Source organism: Strongylocentrotus purpuratus, unplaced genomic scaffold, assembly GCF_000002235.5.
Source record: "Strongylocentrotus purpuratus isolate Spur 01 unplaced genomic scaffold, Spur_5.0 spur5_scaffold_7, whole genome shotgun sequence".
NCBI lineage: Eukaryota > Metazoa > Echinodermata > Echinoidea > Camarodonta > Strongylocentrotidae > Strongylocentrotus > Strongylocentrotus purpuratus.
Window position 1 is genome coordinate 27,997,409 of NW_022145613.1, and position 15,623 is coordinate 28,013,031.

The window sequence follows — 15,623 nt, forward strand, 5'->3', positions numbered from 1 at the left end:
AAGTTTAGAGCAGTGTATTTGAGATAAATTGAGGGAGAGGGAGAGGGAGAGAGAGAGAGAGAAAGAAAGAAAGACAAAGACAGAGAGAGAGAGAGAAAGAGAGAGAAAGAGAAAGAGGGATTATATCATGTGAGAAATATGAAATGTAAAGGAAACAACAACCAAATCAATTGTTTTTATTCCCCTTTCTATTTTAATCTTGTGTATACTGTCTTGTACAGTAATTGCAGTTAGCAATACAAGTACATGTTTTTTATATGCAGAATCCTAATGTATGCGTTATGTGGCATCTTACTCTAGTAATGTGTAGATATGTTTCTGTCTTATCTTGCATGCATATAGCAATATGTTTGACTTTCTTTTCATGTTTTTTTACTTCTAGCCAAACCATCAGATTCTACTTCATCCTCATCATCTTCCGCACCGCCTCCAATCCCAAAGTCAAACAGCCAAGTAGAGCAGATGAAACAGTTCCTTGCGTAAGTAGTTCTTCTCCTTCTCCTTCTCCCTTTTCTTCTTCTTTCCTTCTTCTTTTCCTTCTTCTTTTCCTTCTTCTTTTCCTTCTTCTTTTCCTTCTTCTTCTTCTATATGATCTTCTTCATCTTTGTCTTCCTCTCCTCATTTTTCTTCCTCTCCTCATTTTTCTTTCTCTCCTCATTTTTCTTTCTCTCCTCATTTTTCTTTGTCATGATCATCGTCATCTTCTTCTTCACCTCCTCCTTCTCCTTCTCCCTCTCCTTCTCCCTTTTCTTCTTTTTTCCTTCTTCTTCTTCTTTATCTTCTTCTTCCTCTCCTTCTTCTTCTACTTCTTCTACTTCTTCTTCTTCTTCATCTTTGTCTACCTCTCCTCATTTTTCTTCATCATGATCATCGTCATCTTCTTCTTCACATCCTCCTTCTCCTCCTCCTAATCTTTCTTTTTCTTCTTCTTCTTCTTCTTCTTCTTCTTCTTCTTCTTCTTCTTCTTCTTCTTCTTCTTCTTCATCTTTGTCTTCCTCTCCTCATTTTTCTTCATGATGATGATGATCATCTTCTTCTTCTTCACATCCTCCTTCTCCTCCTTATCTTTCTTTTTCTTCCTCTTCTTTATACATTTCTTCATATATTTCTCGTTAATGTATTTCTTATCTTATCCTTTCTCTCCCTTTTACCTTTTTCATTCATTTCTACAGGCAAAGCAATGCAATTTTTTTAAATCTTCTCTGTTCTCCTTTCTTGTACTATGTAGACTTTTCTCTATACTGTTCCATCCTCATCCAGTAGTCTTGTTGAGGCTCATTATTTATTGATCTAATCATTCTTAATCAAGCTAAATTAACTGCAATCATTTATGAAGAGAGAATTAATCTAACCTGTATGCAACTTGAAAAATGTACATTAGAATGAGCAGGGAAGATAATTTAACCTCAACTACATCTAAAGCCCCGGTCACAAATGCCATTACGAACCGCTATGAACGCCGTACGAACGATTTTCAGACAATAGAAATTCGGGAAGAAAAAAACGGAGATTCGGAAGAACGCATCGTCCGTACGAACATTTGTGACCGTAGCTTAAGCATAGATATTCAAGCAAATCAATACTGCCTTGTGAAAATTGAGCCATCATTATGAAATTATTAATATGCATTCATGTACCTATTCATGTTTCATTATAATACATTAGCCTCCAGACAAATTGACTGGTCATGTTACCATGTATAGTTAGGCATACCGGTACCTACAAGTACTTCACATATTATGCATAACAGTTGTGCTTTTAGATAAAATGAATGGCCAATAAACAATAACTATTAAAGCATGTATATATTTAGCATAATAGCTTAGCCTTGAGAAGATGGTAGCTTAGTTCCTTTTTAGTGATTGTATCTCTGTAAATTGGGAAATTTGGGATGTTGGAAAGCCCTATGAACTGATGATGCAATACCCCCATTGTCTTGCAATTGCACCCAGGCATTTAAATGTATTCCGTACTCACAAATACATGTGCCATGTTTGTTCACACACATGTCTATGGATTGTGGAATGTATTCATCTGCATGACATGACATCATAACATGGTATCACCTTTACAAATTTCAGAGGATTTTGATCATTGTCTGTGATGATTTCAATGAAATTATATTTTTTCTTCTAAAATGTCAAACATTTGTACACCTCTCATATTAGGAAGATTTTTTTTTTAAATCGAAAGAAATGTTTATTTAATCAGATTACTTCATTATTTTAATATCTCAAGATCAAATTATGTACTGAATGATTTAGAAGGTCAAAGTTCACCAAATAGTTGTTGCTAAAGGTGATGCTGTAAAGTCAACCCTATCTTCTTGTGGTAGGGTCCATGTTCTAATACATGTACCTATCCTGTTTCCATGACAACGACCCCCTTTCCCCTTGTCATCCTCCCTCCTCCATGTATCAACAAACAGCTGGGAAAATAGACGAGCTTCATACTCCCACTCCTATGGCCGCTGGTAATCACTGCATCTGTATTTGAGCTTCTGTCTTGCACGGAGACTGTAATTGTTGCCAATTGCAGAATTATGCTTTTTTTCTTTCTTTTTTCTTAAAAAGAAAATACTTCAAAAGCTTTGAAATATGATTTTGCCTCAGAGACTTTTGATTTGTTTAAAGCCTAATTTTTTTTGCACAGTGTGAAGCAGTGAGGGAATGTTCAATGATGCCAATGATTGACAATTGCAAGATTTTGCTATTGTCGGGAGTTATATCAGAACAACTAATAGTGTGACTATCATAAATTGTACATGTATATCGTTTAAGACAGATTACATGTAAAAAGTTATACCGAGTTCCCATCTTTCTTTATAGCTATACAATATGGCAAGTCTACTTTTACATGTGTGCTTTCAAACTTTTTTTGACATCATTTTTTTTTCCAGCCTTGTAGTGCATGTGCATGTGACTTTCCTTTGAGCAAAACCAGTACAAAATGGCAGTTGATCGTCACACATTTCATTTCAGTTTTATAGTACTATTCTGACCTTAGTTCACTGGGATATATATTGTCTGCTCAGATTATGTAACCATCCTGTTTGTTTTTTAGGCGTTACCTACGACTGAATCATGTTTAAGTCAAACTTTCCATAAGTCATTCGAAAGAGACAACAGTTTATGAATACACTGACGTGAAATATACATGTACATTGATATTTTGAATAATTGAGATGACAAAAAAAGAAAAAAATAATGTTAAACTCTTTATCAATTGTCATCTGCAAAAATATGACCAAATGAGACAAGGTCAATATGAACATTCCTGAGAAAAATAATTGTTACAAAACCTGTACTGCTGTATGCTAAAAGTTTAAAAAGTGAAAAAAATTATTTCTTTTGTTTCAGTTTTGTCTCTCTTGTAATTCTTTTCTAAAGTCTTAGCACCTCATTACACTTTTCACAGGCCAAATACTTTTGTTTCTGAATCGCTCTTTTTATTTGTTGCATTTTGACAGCAACCAAGTTTTCCACTACCTGTTGAAATGTTGATTAAATCAGCATTTTACTTAGCATTTTATTTGCCTAAGTAATATGTCTTGGCTCTTATTTCAGATCACATCTAAGCATTAATTTTTTAGCAAGCCGACTTTTAAAGGTAATACAAAGTTTTGGTATGGGGTCATGAATTCAGTTCAAATGAACATATTGGAAGCATATGCGATCCTACAGTAATCAGTGATCGATGTCGCGGTTAAAGTCAAGTCTAATGTGATGAAATAGTAAATAATAAACTCTTTTGGTGGTATTCTCATAAGTAAAGCAGGGACTAAGTCCAGACTAAACAAGAATATTAGTTCACACTTCTATGGAATGCTACATGTAGGTGTCATCTTCCTCCTTCAATATTCATGACAAAGATAATCTACCAAAGACTTTCTTGAAATTCAGTCCACACTCATATTATCTTTTTCTTCCCATTTCATTGCAAATTTAATTTTGTGGACACTTTTCATTGCAGGATTAAAATAATCTGTACAGGGTAAAAGGATTGGCAACAGGCACTCCATAAAAGTGTGGACTAACTTAGTACGTGCTAACTTAGTATCCACTACCGGAATACCATCCTTCGTGTTGTATAGCTCCCTCTCAAGGTCAAGATATTAATCTAGCTATAAAACAATGTTTCATGACTTAATCGACCGATTGGCTATTCCCATTTGGAAATTATATATCACAACTGCATTTTCTGAGATTTTCATGGTGGCAGCTACCATTTTAGGTAGTTTTTAGGGGCTAAATTTTCTAGTGCATATAAAACATCCACAGGGGCATCAAAATATATCAAAATTGTAAAGTATCATTATCCAGCCAAAATTTACCAAAACTTTGTATTACCTTTAAAGTAAAATACTTAACGACAATCATTATGACTTCATATTGTCAATCCAATTATTTATCAATTATTACGTATCACATTAAATCTGCGCAAATACAATTTTGCTCAGCTAATGAGCTTATGATGACTGCATATGAAAACCATATGTCTGCAAATCAAGACCTCAAAAGTATTTTGCTCAAAGTTCTTAAACTTAGGGTAAATTACTTAGCCAAAAGCTGCGGCTGAATACCAAAGCTAGCTAAGCATTTAACCTAATTCAGAAACTGAATGAAATACTCAGATTTCTGACATTATTGACAGTATTGAATTGAATACAGGCCCTGAAAGGTGTTCATAGCTCTATCATACTGCCAAACCAACCAATTCATCAAGGTACTTGAACTTGTACATGGGGGTGTTTCACAAAGATTTTAAGTTGAACTTATCTCTAAGTTGGACTTAATAATTATGAAAAGCCATTAGCATCTTTGAAAATATTTTGTAAAAGTTTTTTTTAAAGGCATAAAATGTTGATTTCATGTTCTTGATGCAGAATTTATGGAAAGTTTAAAATACTTCAATTTTTGCTTTTTAATATATTTTACTTTAAGGCTACAAATGGCTCTCCATAATTTTTCAAGTCCAACTTTAGAGTTAAGTTTGACTTAGGATCTTTGTGAAACACCCCCCCCCCTCCATTGGAGTATACTTTCCACACTGTCAGGGCCCTTCTATTTATTGCACTCTTGTACTTCGCACCCGCAGAGCTGTGGCTAGCTGCACTATAATCCTTCCTACCTTCCATTCCTCTCTGTCATTGCACATAATGACAAAGTTAAACAATCCCACCTCAAATGTCAGCAGGTAGACTCAATGTGTGCTCTTAAGCCAACGCCTGATTAATATGCTTCTTGCAAACTGACTCTATTAACATATTAAAGCATGGCTTGATGCATCTTGCCCTTGTAATTTTCATTATTTTCTTATACAGTGTGTATTTCGTGTATTTCTATCCCGTTAATCATCAAAGGTGGAAATTTGAAGAAAAATATTGTCTATTCCATTGCCCAAAACAAATAACAAAGATAACTAAATAATTGAATTTAAGTGCCAGTTTGGAAGAACAATCAAGTTACCGGTACATAAAATTGACTGTAACGCAATTGTACATGTAGTTTGAGATTGTTTAAACTCATTCATACAGTAATGTACTTTACAGGCCTGTTTACAATGCATAACATGGGAGATACGTATAACATGTATAATCCTTTGATGTCACACATCTGTGATACCCATTGATTGCCATACATAGCCATTTCTTTGATATCAAAGGTCATCCAAGGTCAACAATTCTGTGGCATTGAAGGCAGCATCAAATTTTCATCATTAAAACATAGTTTTAAGTATAAGATTTATAATCCAAACATTACGTCATAAGATATTTGTATTTTTGCAATTTTTTTTTTAATATTCTGAATTGTTTTCAACAGCTCAAGACCAGAGTTATTACCACGGCCACCGAGCGTTGACAGCCCTCCAGCAAGTAAGTCTCACTTGACTTAATATCTTATGTTGATAGCATATGCTGGAAGGAATTAATGCTTTTAAATAAATTATTCATAGAATATTAGCCGGATATTATAAAAGAGGAAAGAGGATGTTAAGAATATGAGCATAAAGTAGAGCTTATGAATGAAGTACCATATGAAATATTTCGACATAGCAAAATTTTAATCATACTGTTCAGGTGCATATAATAATTTGATTTTTTGTGTGTGTGCGAGTGTTATTGACTTTTCTAGAAAGTTTACCATAGCTTCATGTATATATGGCCAAGAATACATTTATGTTAAAGGTACTACCCGGTATGTCCCATTTGCAGCCAATATCAAATTCTGTAGAACTTTGCAGAAATTAGGAATATGTCACGTATGTCCTGTCTGTGAAATTTTAACGTTAGCAGTGTCCTATTATTCAAATTATGTAAGGAAACCTGTTTACTTTCTAGACTTCACTGTCAGACACTATTGAGTGACTGACTGGCTGACTTTTTTTTTCTTCTTTGGTAATAACGTACATAAAATGAGCTGTAAATCTTTGCACAGCAGAAAGCGTACAACCTTTCGGTACGAGGTTCTGAAAATCAGACTATTACTTAGGTGATTGCAATCACTAAAGTCAAATGACAACTAATGCTCGTTATTTTCTTGCTAAAAGACATTTTGAAGCCCTTTCGTTTTGAGAGAAGTTCTAAATTAGTATTATCTTTCGAATGCCTTTGGAATTTAACCATTTCATTTTTTTGGCCCGCAAATGAAACATACATGTAGTACCTTTAAGGGTAAGTGTGACAGTTGTACTTGTTAAAAAAAATATGCATGTGATTTACTCTAATAGTAAAACTTTAGTCACACTGCCATCTTGACTCTACGCCAACTCTAAATCAACCAATTATTGGCCATTCATGATAACGTGATATTTGTTTGGTATTTTGTCAGTCTGGTGTCTGTCTCATCGAAGTGACTGACATGTTATTGAAATGGTTAGCAGCTTAGCGCTTAGAGACTTCGGTGGTAAGCGCTTTATAAGTAACGTTTGTATTTATTATTTATTATTATTTATTTATTTATAAAGTGTGAAGTATAATTGATCTCGTAATAAACCAGAGATAGAGATCACTTCCTTTCTCCTTGCCCTTCTTCCAGTTCCACCAAAGAAATACTTGACATCCGACAGCAATGGGACAGCGATGGGTGCCAGTAGCAGACCAGGTTCCCAGGCCAGCTTCCATTCTAATAGTAGACCAAACAGCCAACAGGACCTGCCGACCACGCCCGGTAGCCGTTCACAGAGTCGTCACGGCAGCTCCACTGATGATGCATCCAGTAGCAAGAGTAGCAGCAGTGGTCCACCTACCCCAGCACCAAGGGGCGCCAAGACGGTGAGAGATGATTACTCTTCCCTTTCTTGGATAATAATAATAGCTAGTTCTTATATAGCGCTTTTCAGCACCGAAGGCCCTCTCAAAGCGCTTTACAGATATATAGATATATATATATATATATATATATATATATATATATATATATATTATTACCCCGGTCATAGGATTCAGGCTTACCCGCACACAATGTATGCACATTCTCTACTCCCTGGGGAGCATTCCACACGTGTGCTGTGATGACAACTCTTCTGTGGTCAATCTCTCAAAGTGACTCGTTAACATTGATGAAGGTTGATGAAAAAACTGTGTAATTTTTGTATGAAATGTTACTTATTATATATCTGATACTGTACTAACCCTCTAACACGCAAAAAATCCTGAACAAATCTCAAACCACAAAGATATTTACGGTTTTCTTTGAAGGCGTCACTGTGCGACACCCTCTGACGGTAAATTCTCCCAATCATTTTTTGAATTTTCCCAACCGTTTTCCATGAAAATAAGACATAAACCAGGCTTTTAAAAATCTTTCAACAGTTAAATGTCTGGAATGGTATATAGAGCCAATTCATTAATTTTTGACGATTTGCATTCACCTACATGTAACATGTACCGTAATTTAATTGTAATAATATAGTTGGGAGAATTAAGGAATTGATCAGATCAGTTTTTCCCAATTGTTATCATTAATAATGGTCTGTTTTCCCCCTAACTTCAGATTATCTTTAATTGTACATCTAACATTGTAGTCACTACCTTAGCACCATTATCTCTCATCTGAACAATGTTACCAAGTCCCTCTCATTCCCATACATGTACAAGCGTAGACTTTGATATAGGGGCACTGTGTCCTGTAGGCAACGGGCTAAACTTACCCTTTTCACATAGTTTTGTTCTTTCCTGTTCTAGAGACCAAAGAGAGTGAGGGCACTGTATGACTGTCAAGCCGATTATCAAGATGAGCTCACATTTGAAGAAGGAGAGACTATATTAGTGACAGGAGAGGCTGATGCAGAGTGGTGGGTGAGTAATCTGAAGAAGGAGAGACTATATTAGTGACAGGAGATTATCATCTTGATAATCGGCTTGAGGAGGAGGAGGAGGAGGAGGAGGAGGAGGAGGAGGAGGAGGAGGAGGAGGAGGAGGAGGAGGGAGGGAGGGGGAGGGGGGAGGGGGGGGAGAGAGAGAGAGAGAGAGAGAAAGAGCGAGGGGGGTTAGGTAGGAGGATAGAAAGTCATTGAAAAGGGAAAAGAAGAAAGAGAGGAAAAAAAAAGCAAGAGCAAAAGAAAGATTAAAATATACAACATAGAATAGAAATAAAGGAGAAGAAATTGTTTTATTAAGCTCAAAGAGGATAAGAAAAGAAAGTAGAAGAGGAAGTTGGGGAGATGAAGATGATTAAAGGGTGAAGGAGGATAAATGTGTTTGTCAGAATATCAATAAAACAGAAAGAGAAAAAAATGTAAATATAAAGTCTGGGAAACAAAATGAACAGATAATCATTGACAATGTCATTTACTTTTCTCAATTTAACCACTCTTTTCTTTTCCATTTCCAGATTGGAGAGATAGAAGGCAAACCGTCACGGAGAGGGGTGTTTCCTGTGTGCTTTGTACATGTCATCGACTGACCCATGCTTGCCACTTCCAGTCCCGTGCACTCCAATCTGTGTAGTCTTCTTCCCTCGCACTTGGTCCCACCCACTCCATTTGATGTCAGTAGCATTTAATGTTTGTACATGAAGAGAATACTCTGGTACCTGAACAGAGACAGACTATGTTAACATATTTTCAATTTGACTGAAAGTAATTTTGAGATTGTAACCTGGTCACAGCATAACTCTCAAATTTTGTATTTTTCCTAGAAATAAAGACAATAGTGGAGTATAGTCATGAATGAGTGCTAGAAACGTACATGTCTATAATTTGAATCAGTAATATTTTGTATAGATATATTTTTGGATTAGAAAGTATCTATCCATCATGAGAAGATGAACATCTTTAGAGAAGCATTTTTCAAAATCAGGAATTCTGTTCCAACCAAATCTTTCACCAGTACCAACAATTTGACATTTGTTTCTATATTTTTCTTATTGCGATCATGTAGTATCTTATTTCATTTCCATGGGCTATTAGTCCCATGTGTCCATAATCATGTTTGGACTTGATCTGAGCTTGATGAAATTCATTGAGTCGGATCGTCAAACTTGCCCCAGACGTGACGGTTGTTATTTGGATAAATTAGACATAAAGTATGATAAGTGGGGCTCATTTCTTCATTTAAGATTCCTCTTATATAAGAACAATGGAACCTCATAAAGAGCACTGATGTAACAAGGTTTCTGTTATAACAAGGGGATTTTGCTGGTCCCAGCTCTTTATATCTTTTATAAAAACTCTGATACAACAGGATTCCTAATATTAAAAGGTGATTTCCATGGTTCCCTAAACCTCGTTATAACCAGGTTCTACTGTACTTGTTAATATAAAAGTGGAATGTGTGTATTTAATACATGTGCATTCGAGTGTTTCGATACAGGTGCTGTCATTTGTCAACTAAGTCCCGGTATGAATCTACCTAAGATTATCATTTATTTCTCTAGTAAATAAACTTTACAACTGATTTCTAAACCAAAGGCTCATTCACAGATGACCCGGTAAACCTCAGCATTTTTTTTTGTTTTTGTGGAATATTGGCAAGTGGGGATAAAGAATAGTAGCTTCATGCAACACCGGTCTAGAGTTAGAGTTTAGAGTTTAAAAATGCCCTTTTTGATCTAGGCAGGTGTTATATCACTTGCATATACAGGTAGGGTCACATTGATAACTTCTGAGCAGTAGTCCATACTTTGATTTAAAAAAAAAAAATATATATACATATATATATAAGCAAGTTTAGTGAAACTGCAATTTCTGACAGTGCTCAACTGTAGGAGCAAATGTAGATATAGGAGTTGGAAGGTTACACTTTATTGGTACGAGTTATACAGACTGTTTCGCCAGAAGGCTCATCAGTAACTAAATACATAATACAATCATGGCGAAGTTAAAAACACTCATGTGCAGTCAGGCAAGAATACAAAAGAGACACAAATAATACCCAAGTAAGGGCGAACGCAATAATACAATAGTGGAATTAAGGGGTAGAATCCAACCACCCGCCAACCGTCACCAAGAAGATTCCGCACTCCATACAAACCCGCCTATCCACGATCTCCAGCAGCGCAGAGGTATTCAACGAGGCGAAACCGGAGTATGAAAAAGCACTCCGTGATGCCGGCCACAACACCAACTTAACCTACACACCCAAGACCAGTGACATCAACAACAAAGAGCACCACAAACGAAAACGCAACATAACCTGGTTCAACCCCCCATATAGCAAGCACGCGAAGACGAATATTGGCAGAAGGTTCCTCGCTCTCGTAGACCAGCACTTCCCAAAGGAACACCAACTACACAAAATCTGCAATAGGAACACACTGAAGATCAGCTACAGCTGCATGGATAACATAGCAACCATAACCAAGGCCCACAACAATAGAATCATCAACCACAACCCCAACCGAGACCCAGAAACCTGCAACTGCAGAAAGAAAGACGACTGCCCCCTCCCAGGAAAATGCACAACCAAAAATATCGTCTATGAAGCCAAGGTTGTGACCCCCAACGATGAGAAACTCTACATTGGACTCACATCCACATCCTTCAAAGCCAGATATGCAACTCATAAAGCAAGCTTCACCCACCAAGAAAAGAGATACCAGACCGAGCTAAGTAAACACACCTGGATGCTGAAAGACGACGGGATACCCTACACAATATCATGGAGAATCATCCGGCACGCCCAACCATACTCACCCAGAACAAATCGCTGCAATCTCTGCCTATGGGAAAAGTACCACATCATCACTGCTGAGAAATCCACCATCCTTAACTCTAGAACTGAACTCATTTCCACATGTAAACATAAGAGAAAGTTTCTACTCTCTGAATATGGTTAAACCCCTCCCCCCCCCTGTACCACCATGACCTTTCCCCTTACCCTTAAACCCCTTAATTCCACTATTGTATTATTGCGTTCGCCCTTACTTGGGTATTATTTGTGTCTCTTTTGTATTCTTGCCTGACTGCACATGAGTGTTTTTAACTTCGCCATGATTGTATTATGTATTTAGTTACTGATGAGCCTTCTGGCGAAACAGTCTGTATAACTCGTACCAATAAAGTGTAACCTTCCAACTCCTATATCTACATATATATATATATATAAAATGAAGAATATGGTGCAGCATCTTTTTATCTAGTAACAGTTTTGATATGGTTATTAATACAGAAAACTTCCTATTCAGTCAGAAGTGTCCATATTTTAGGGGTTTATTGACAGGTGTTCATGTACAAGGATACCTGATATACTGGACCCTGTTTCACAAGACTTGATATCAATATCAAGTGTCACATTTCTAAAACAAATTTGCTCTCCGCCAATCAAATGCAGCAATTTCAGTAGCTTATAACAGCTATTGCAACTTGTTATTGATAACAAGTTCTATGAAACAGGGCCCTGGTATTTGGTGCAGTCTGTTTTTCAATGCTTTCATCATAGAGGGGAGAGACCAGATAAAGCTTTAAGTACTATCATTCCACAGAATGTCTTTTGACATAATATACTCGTTCAACATTCTTCCATACTGTATCATTTGAGATTCACAAAGATTTAAATTTGCAATGTATCTTTCATTGAGAGTGAGAAGGGCATTAGCTGTGTGTATAATAATAATAATAATAATAATAATAGTGGGTTCTTGTATAGCGCTCATGTCTATAAGAATACAAGTAAAGCCCTATTGTCTTTTGGCAGATGTGCATGTAGTAGATGTATGTTTGAAAGATACATGTAATACATGTACCGTAAATCTCCGTGTATAAGGCGCACTTTTTTGCCGCCGAAAAAATTTGAAAGTCAGGGGTTGGTCTTATACACAGGTACAGAAAAAAAAAGTTTTTTTTTTTTTTTTTTTTTTTTTAGTTTTGATTTATGGCGCTATGCCTGGCAATGTCTCCTAGCTCAGTAATCAGTGTGGTGACTCACCACTCGGAAACTACAACAACACTCAAGTTTGTCTGTCATCTTGGTTTGAAAGTAATCTTTCTAATAGATCTCAATATGTAGTTTATAATAAAAATTCCTCAATTTTTTTTCTATAACAAATGGTGTACCACAAGGTTCTATCCTAGGTACTCCATTGTCAGAAATTTAGAGGATGCTATTCATATCATGCATGACTATTGATATTTGGCATAGAACACAGTGCTTCTGCTAGGTGATGTGAGGAGGCTGGTGTGGGACACTTGGTATCATGAAGCCTTAGACTGTTGTTACTATTATTTTTGACAAGTTCACACCTTCAACTGCACCTCGATGTAAAATGAAGGTCCTTCCTCGCGTGGGTTTTCGGCAACAAAACAACAACAACAACAAACATTTTTTTTTGTTTTGTTTGCCCCCAAAATAGGGGTGCGCTTATACATGGAGATTTACGGTATATTATTTGTTCAGAGCTAAAGGGAGAAAAGGATACGAGTTAACTTTTTCGCGACAATCATTCCACTTTTTTGTGGTTTGATTATAAAACATCTTTTGATTCAGAGCCATACAAATTATCCCAGATGCATGCGTAGAAAGAGCTAAAACTAATGCACACACTGTATCCATGTTTATTTCATGACTACATTGCGTTTCATGCCAGGAATTGTACAAAGCAAAATAAAATCTTTAATCCTTAAATTGGCAACTTGTTGAGAGGTTCAAAATCATTGCTTTTCAATACAACTTTGCATTTTTCCCCAACCTTTTGACATTATTCTCACCCACTTACTTGGTTTTAGATTTTATTTCAACAATGTAGCAATAAAAGAAAAAAAAATATTATTGTTGCCAATTTGAAGAACATTATGTGATCAATTAAGTCCTAAAAATGATTCCTGACCTGAGAGGGTTAAGGGCCTTCTGGCTGTCAGGATACGATATCATGCATATAGAAGGTGTAAGTTGAAAGATAAATGTAATAATGTTGCATGGGGTCACATATTAGTGGAGAGTAATCTCAAGTTCTTTCCAATGTCCATTATTGCTGAGTATAAAGCTATAGAATAATTTGAATGAAAGATGAACCTTGTTCAGAGACAGGTCAAAATATATATAACAAGACGTGCATGCTTCATCATTTATATACATGTATAACTGATCGTAACTCACTATAACCCCTGAGCTGAATAGCTCAACATTTTGGAGGTTAAGATTTTGTACTGAGATTAAAAGTGTAACTTTGATCTTAATCATCTTATTAAACACGATTTGTAGAACAAACCTAAAGATTTGCAGTCTTGCAAATATGTTGAATGGGAAGCATTTGTACTATGTATATACTTCTGAGCCTTGTCGCATAAAACTTAATGGTAATGATCGTAACTTTGTCATTAATGGTAACTTCCATGGAAACCTTAATTTGATTGGCTGTTGAGTGATGTTGCCACGAAAGTTAATACTGATGGCAAAGTTACCATCAGTGGTAAGTTTTATGCAACAGTGCCCAGAAGTAAATTAATAGTGTAGCTACTTTCTAATATATTTGTCCAGGGTCTTTCATCATTGGGAGGATGGGGAATTTTACACCCAAACCTATTCAAATATTTCTTTAGGCATGCAAGTAATTTTTATAAGCAATTCAATAATGTTTCTTTTAAAAAAGCCCTCATGTCTGCAAATTCGATATTTGAAGACTCTTTCCTTTGCTCGTAATAGAATTATAATAAGATTACATTGTATTACCTGTTGGCCAGTTTGGACCCATGCTTCATCATTCATAATGATCTAGTCCCATAAGACGGCGAGTATTTAGAATGAAATAGATCTTTAAGTAAAATTACATTGGAATTTCCCATCTTTAAGAACCTCTATGCAAACCTTATAAGGTTGAAATTATCAAGGTTATAACTACGGGGGTGGGTCGTTCGGAGGAGTCTTTCTTTTGTGTGGTAGTATAATGTATTATCTTTTCTTTTTAGTTGTTGAAAGAAATCCCCAAATTCTAAATAATTTATACAGAATGATGTAAGGAAACCAATGTGTGCTTTATTATGTTCTTCAATAAGTATTTTTCAGACCTTTGTCATATCAAAAAAGGATGAAAGACAGGATCATTTATTTTCTTTGCTGCTAGGTCGGGAGGAAGTGTAGGAAGTAAACTCATAGAAATGCTGTTGGTGTTTAGGTATCATTTTGCCCAAACCATTTTAGACCTGTTTTGCTTAAAGGGATTGGGTAACTTTGTCTCAAATTCTGAAACAAAATCCTGGATTTAGCTCATCCTGCAATGATACTTATAAATTTTTAGGTCAGTCAGGAACCCCATGACTTTTACAAGCCGATTGCCTGTCTGATTATCAAAATATTTATGATTGGAAATCAAAATCAAATTTTGCGTTTTCCTAACAGGTTTTCATAACACTACAGCCTACCGGTATTGGGGAAAACGAGTACGGTTTGGTACAACCGGTCACTCACAGATTTTTCCTTTTTTGAGGCACTTCTTGATCATTTTGAAGCGCAATTTTTTTAGGGCTTCAATATTACCGGTACACCATATCAGAGACACTAATAACACGAAGGGCCGTGCATCTCAGATTTTACATTGTTTAACGATGCCTTTAAAATCATAAGTAGAACCTTTAAGCTTGGATGCGAATTAGGAACAAGTGGCTGAAGAATGAACTTTCAACTGTAGGATCTGTTATGAATGCCACTTTGATTGTCTGACCAGAAACTACATCATTTTCCCAGTTAAGCTGGTTAATTGATACTGCACTAATATGGCATTTTGTGCAATTTAGAGAAGTGGAAGATGTAATGGTGTGAGAGACAAAAAGTCAGTATTTTTTCATTCATTTTACACATGCATACATCAAAGTGCTCTTCAATACGGTATGTTTTTTTGTTTTTGACATAATTACACTGTACTTTTTATAAGCTTTTCTACTTGTGTTTTACAGATTGTTTATGTTTCTTTTGATATACATTTTGATTGTGTTGTAAAGATCCATTCAGTTCTTTTTTGTATTTAATGTTAAAAATATTAGTTTATTGGTACATTATAATTGTTATTATATTTGAGGGAATTATGATGATTGAAAAATTAAAATATGCATGTATGCAGTGAAAACAGGATAATTCATATTTGGGGGATTGTATTAGAACACCATTTCTTTTTTTTTTAAAGCTGAAAGCAATGCGTCTATAAAGACAATAATGGAAACCAATGTTAAGTCACTGACAAACCATATGACAG

General features: G+C 35.7%; 1 protein-coding gene across 12 annotated transcripts in view; it reads left to right on the plus strand.

The window, feature by feature from the left end:
- LOC577726 (arf-GAP with SH3 domain, ANK repeat and PH domain-containing protein 2) overlaps positions 1-10,143 on the plus strand; it is a 76,253-nt gene extending 66,110 nt beyond the window's left edge. For 9 of the 12 annotated variants that reach the window (XM_011683262.2, XM_011683263.2, XM_011683265.2 and 6 more), the window contains 6 exons: positions 383-479; positions 2,429-2,473; positions 5,823-5,875; positions 7,038-7,273; positions 8,186-8,299; positions 8,835-10,143. In XM_011683262.2, coding sequence (XP_011681564.1) covers positions 383-479; positions 2,429-2,473; positions 5,823-5,875; positions 7,038-7,273; positions 8,186-8,299; positions 8,835-8,906 — 617 coding nt within the window. In that variant the 3' untranslated portion in view covers positions 8,907-10,143. The remainder of the gene's footprint in view (positions 1-382; positions 480-2,428; positions 2,474-5,822; positions 5,876-7,037; positions 7,274-8,185; positions 8,300-8,834) is intronic. The other 3 variants (XM_030974261.1, XM_030974262.1, XM_030974265.1) reach the window with 1 other exon arrangement.
- The last annotated feature ends 5,480 nt before the right edge of the window (positions 10,144-15,623 follow it).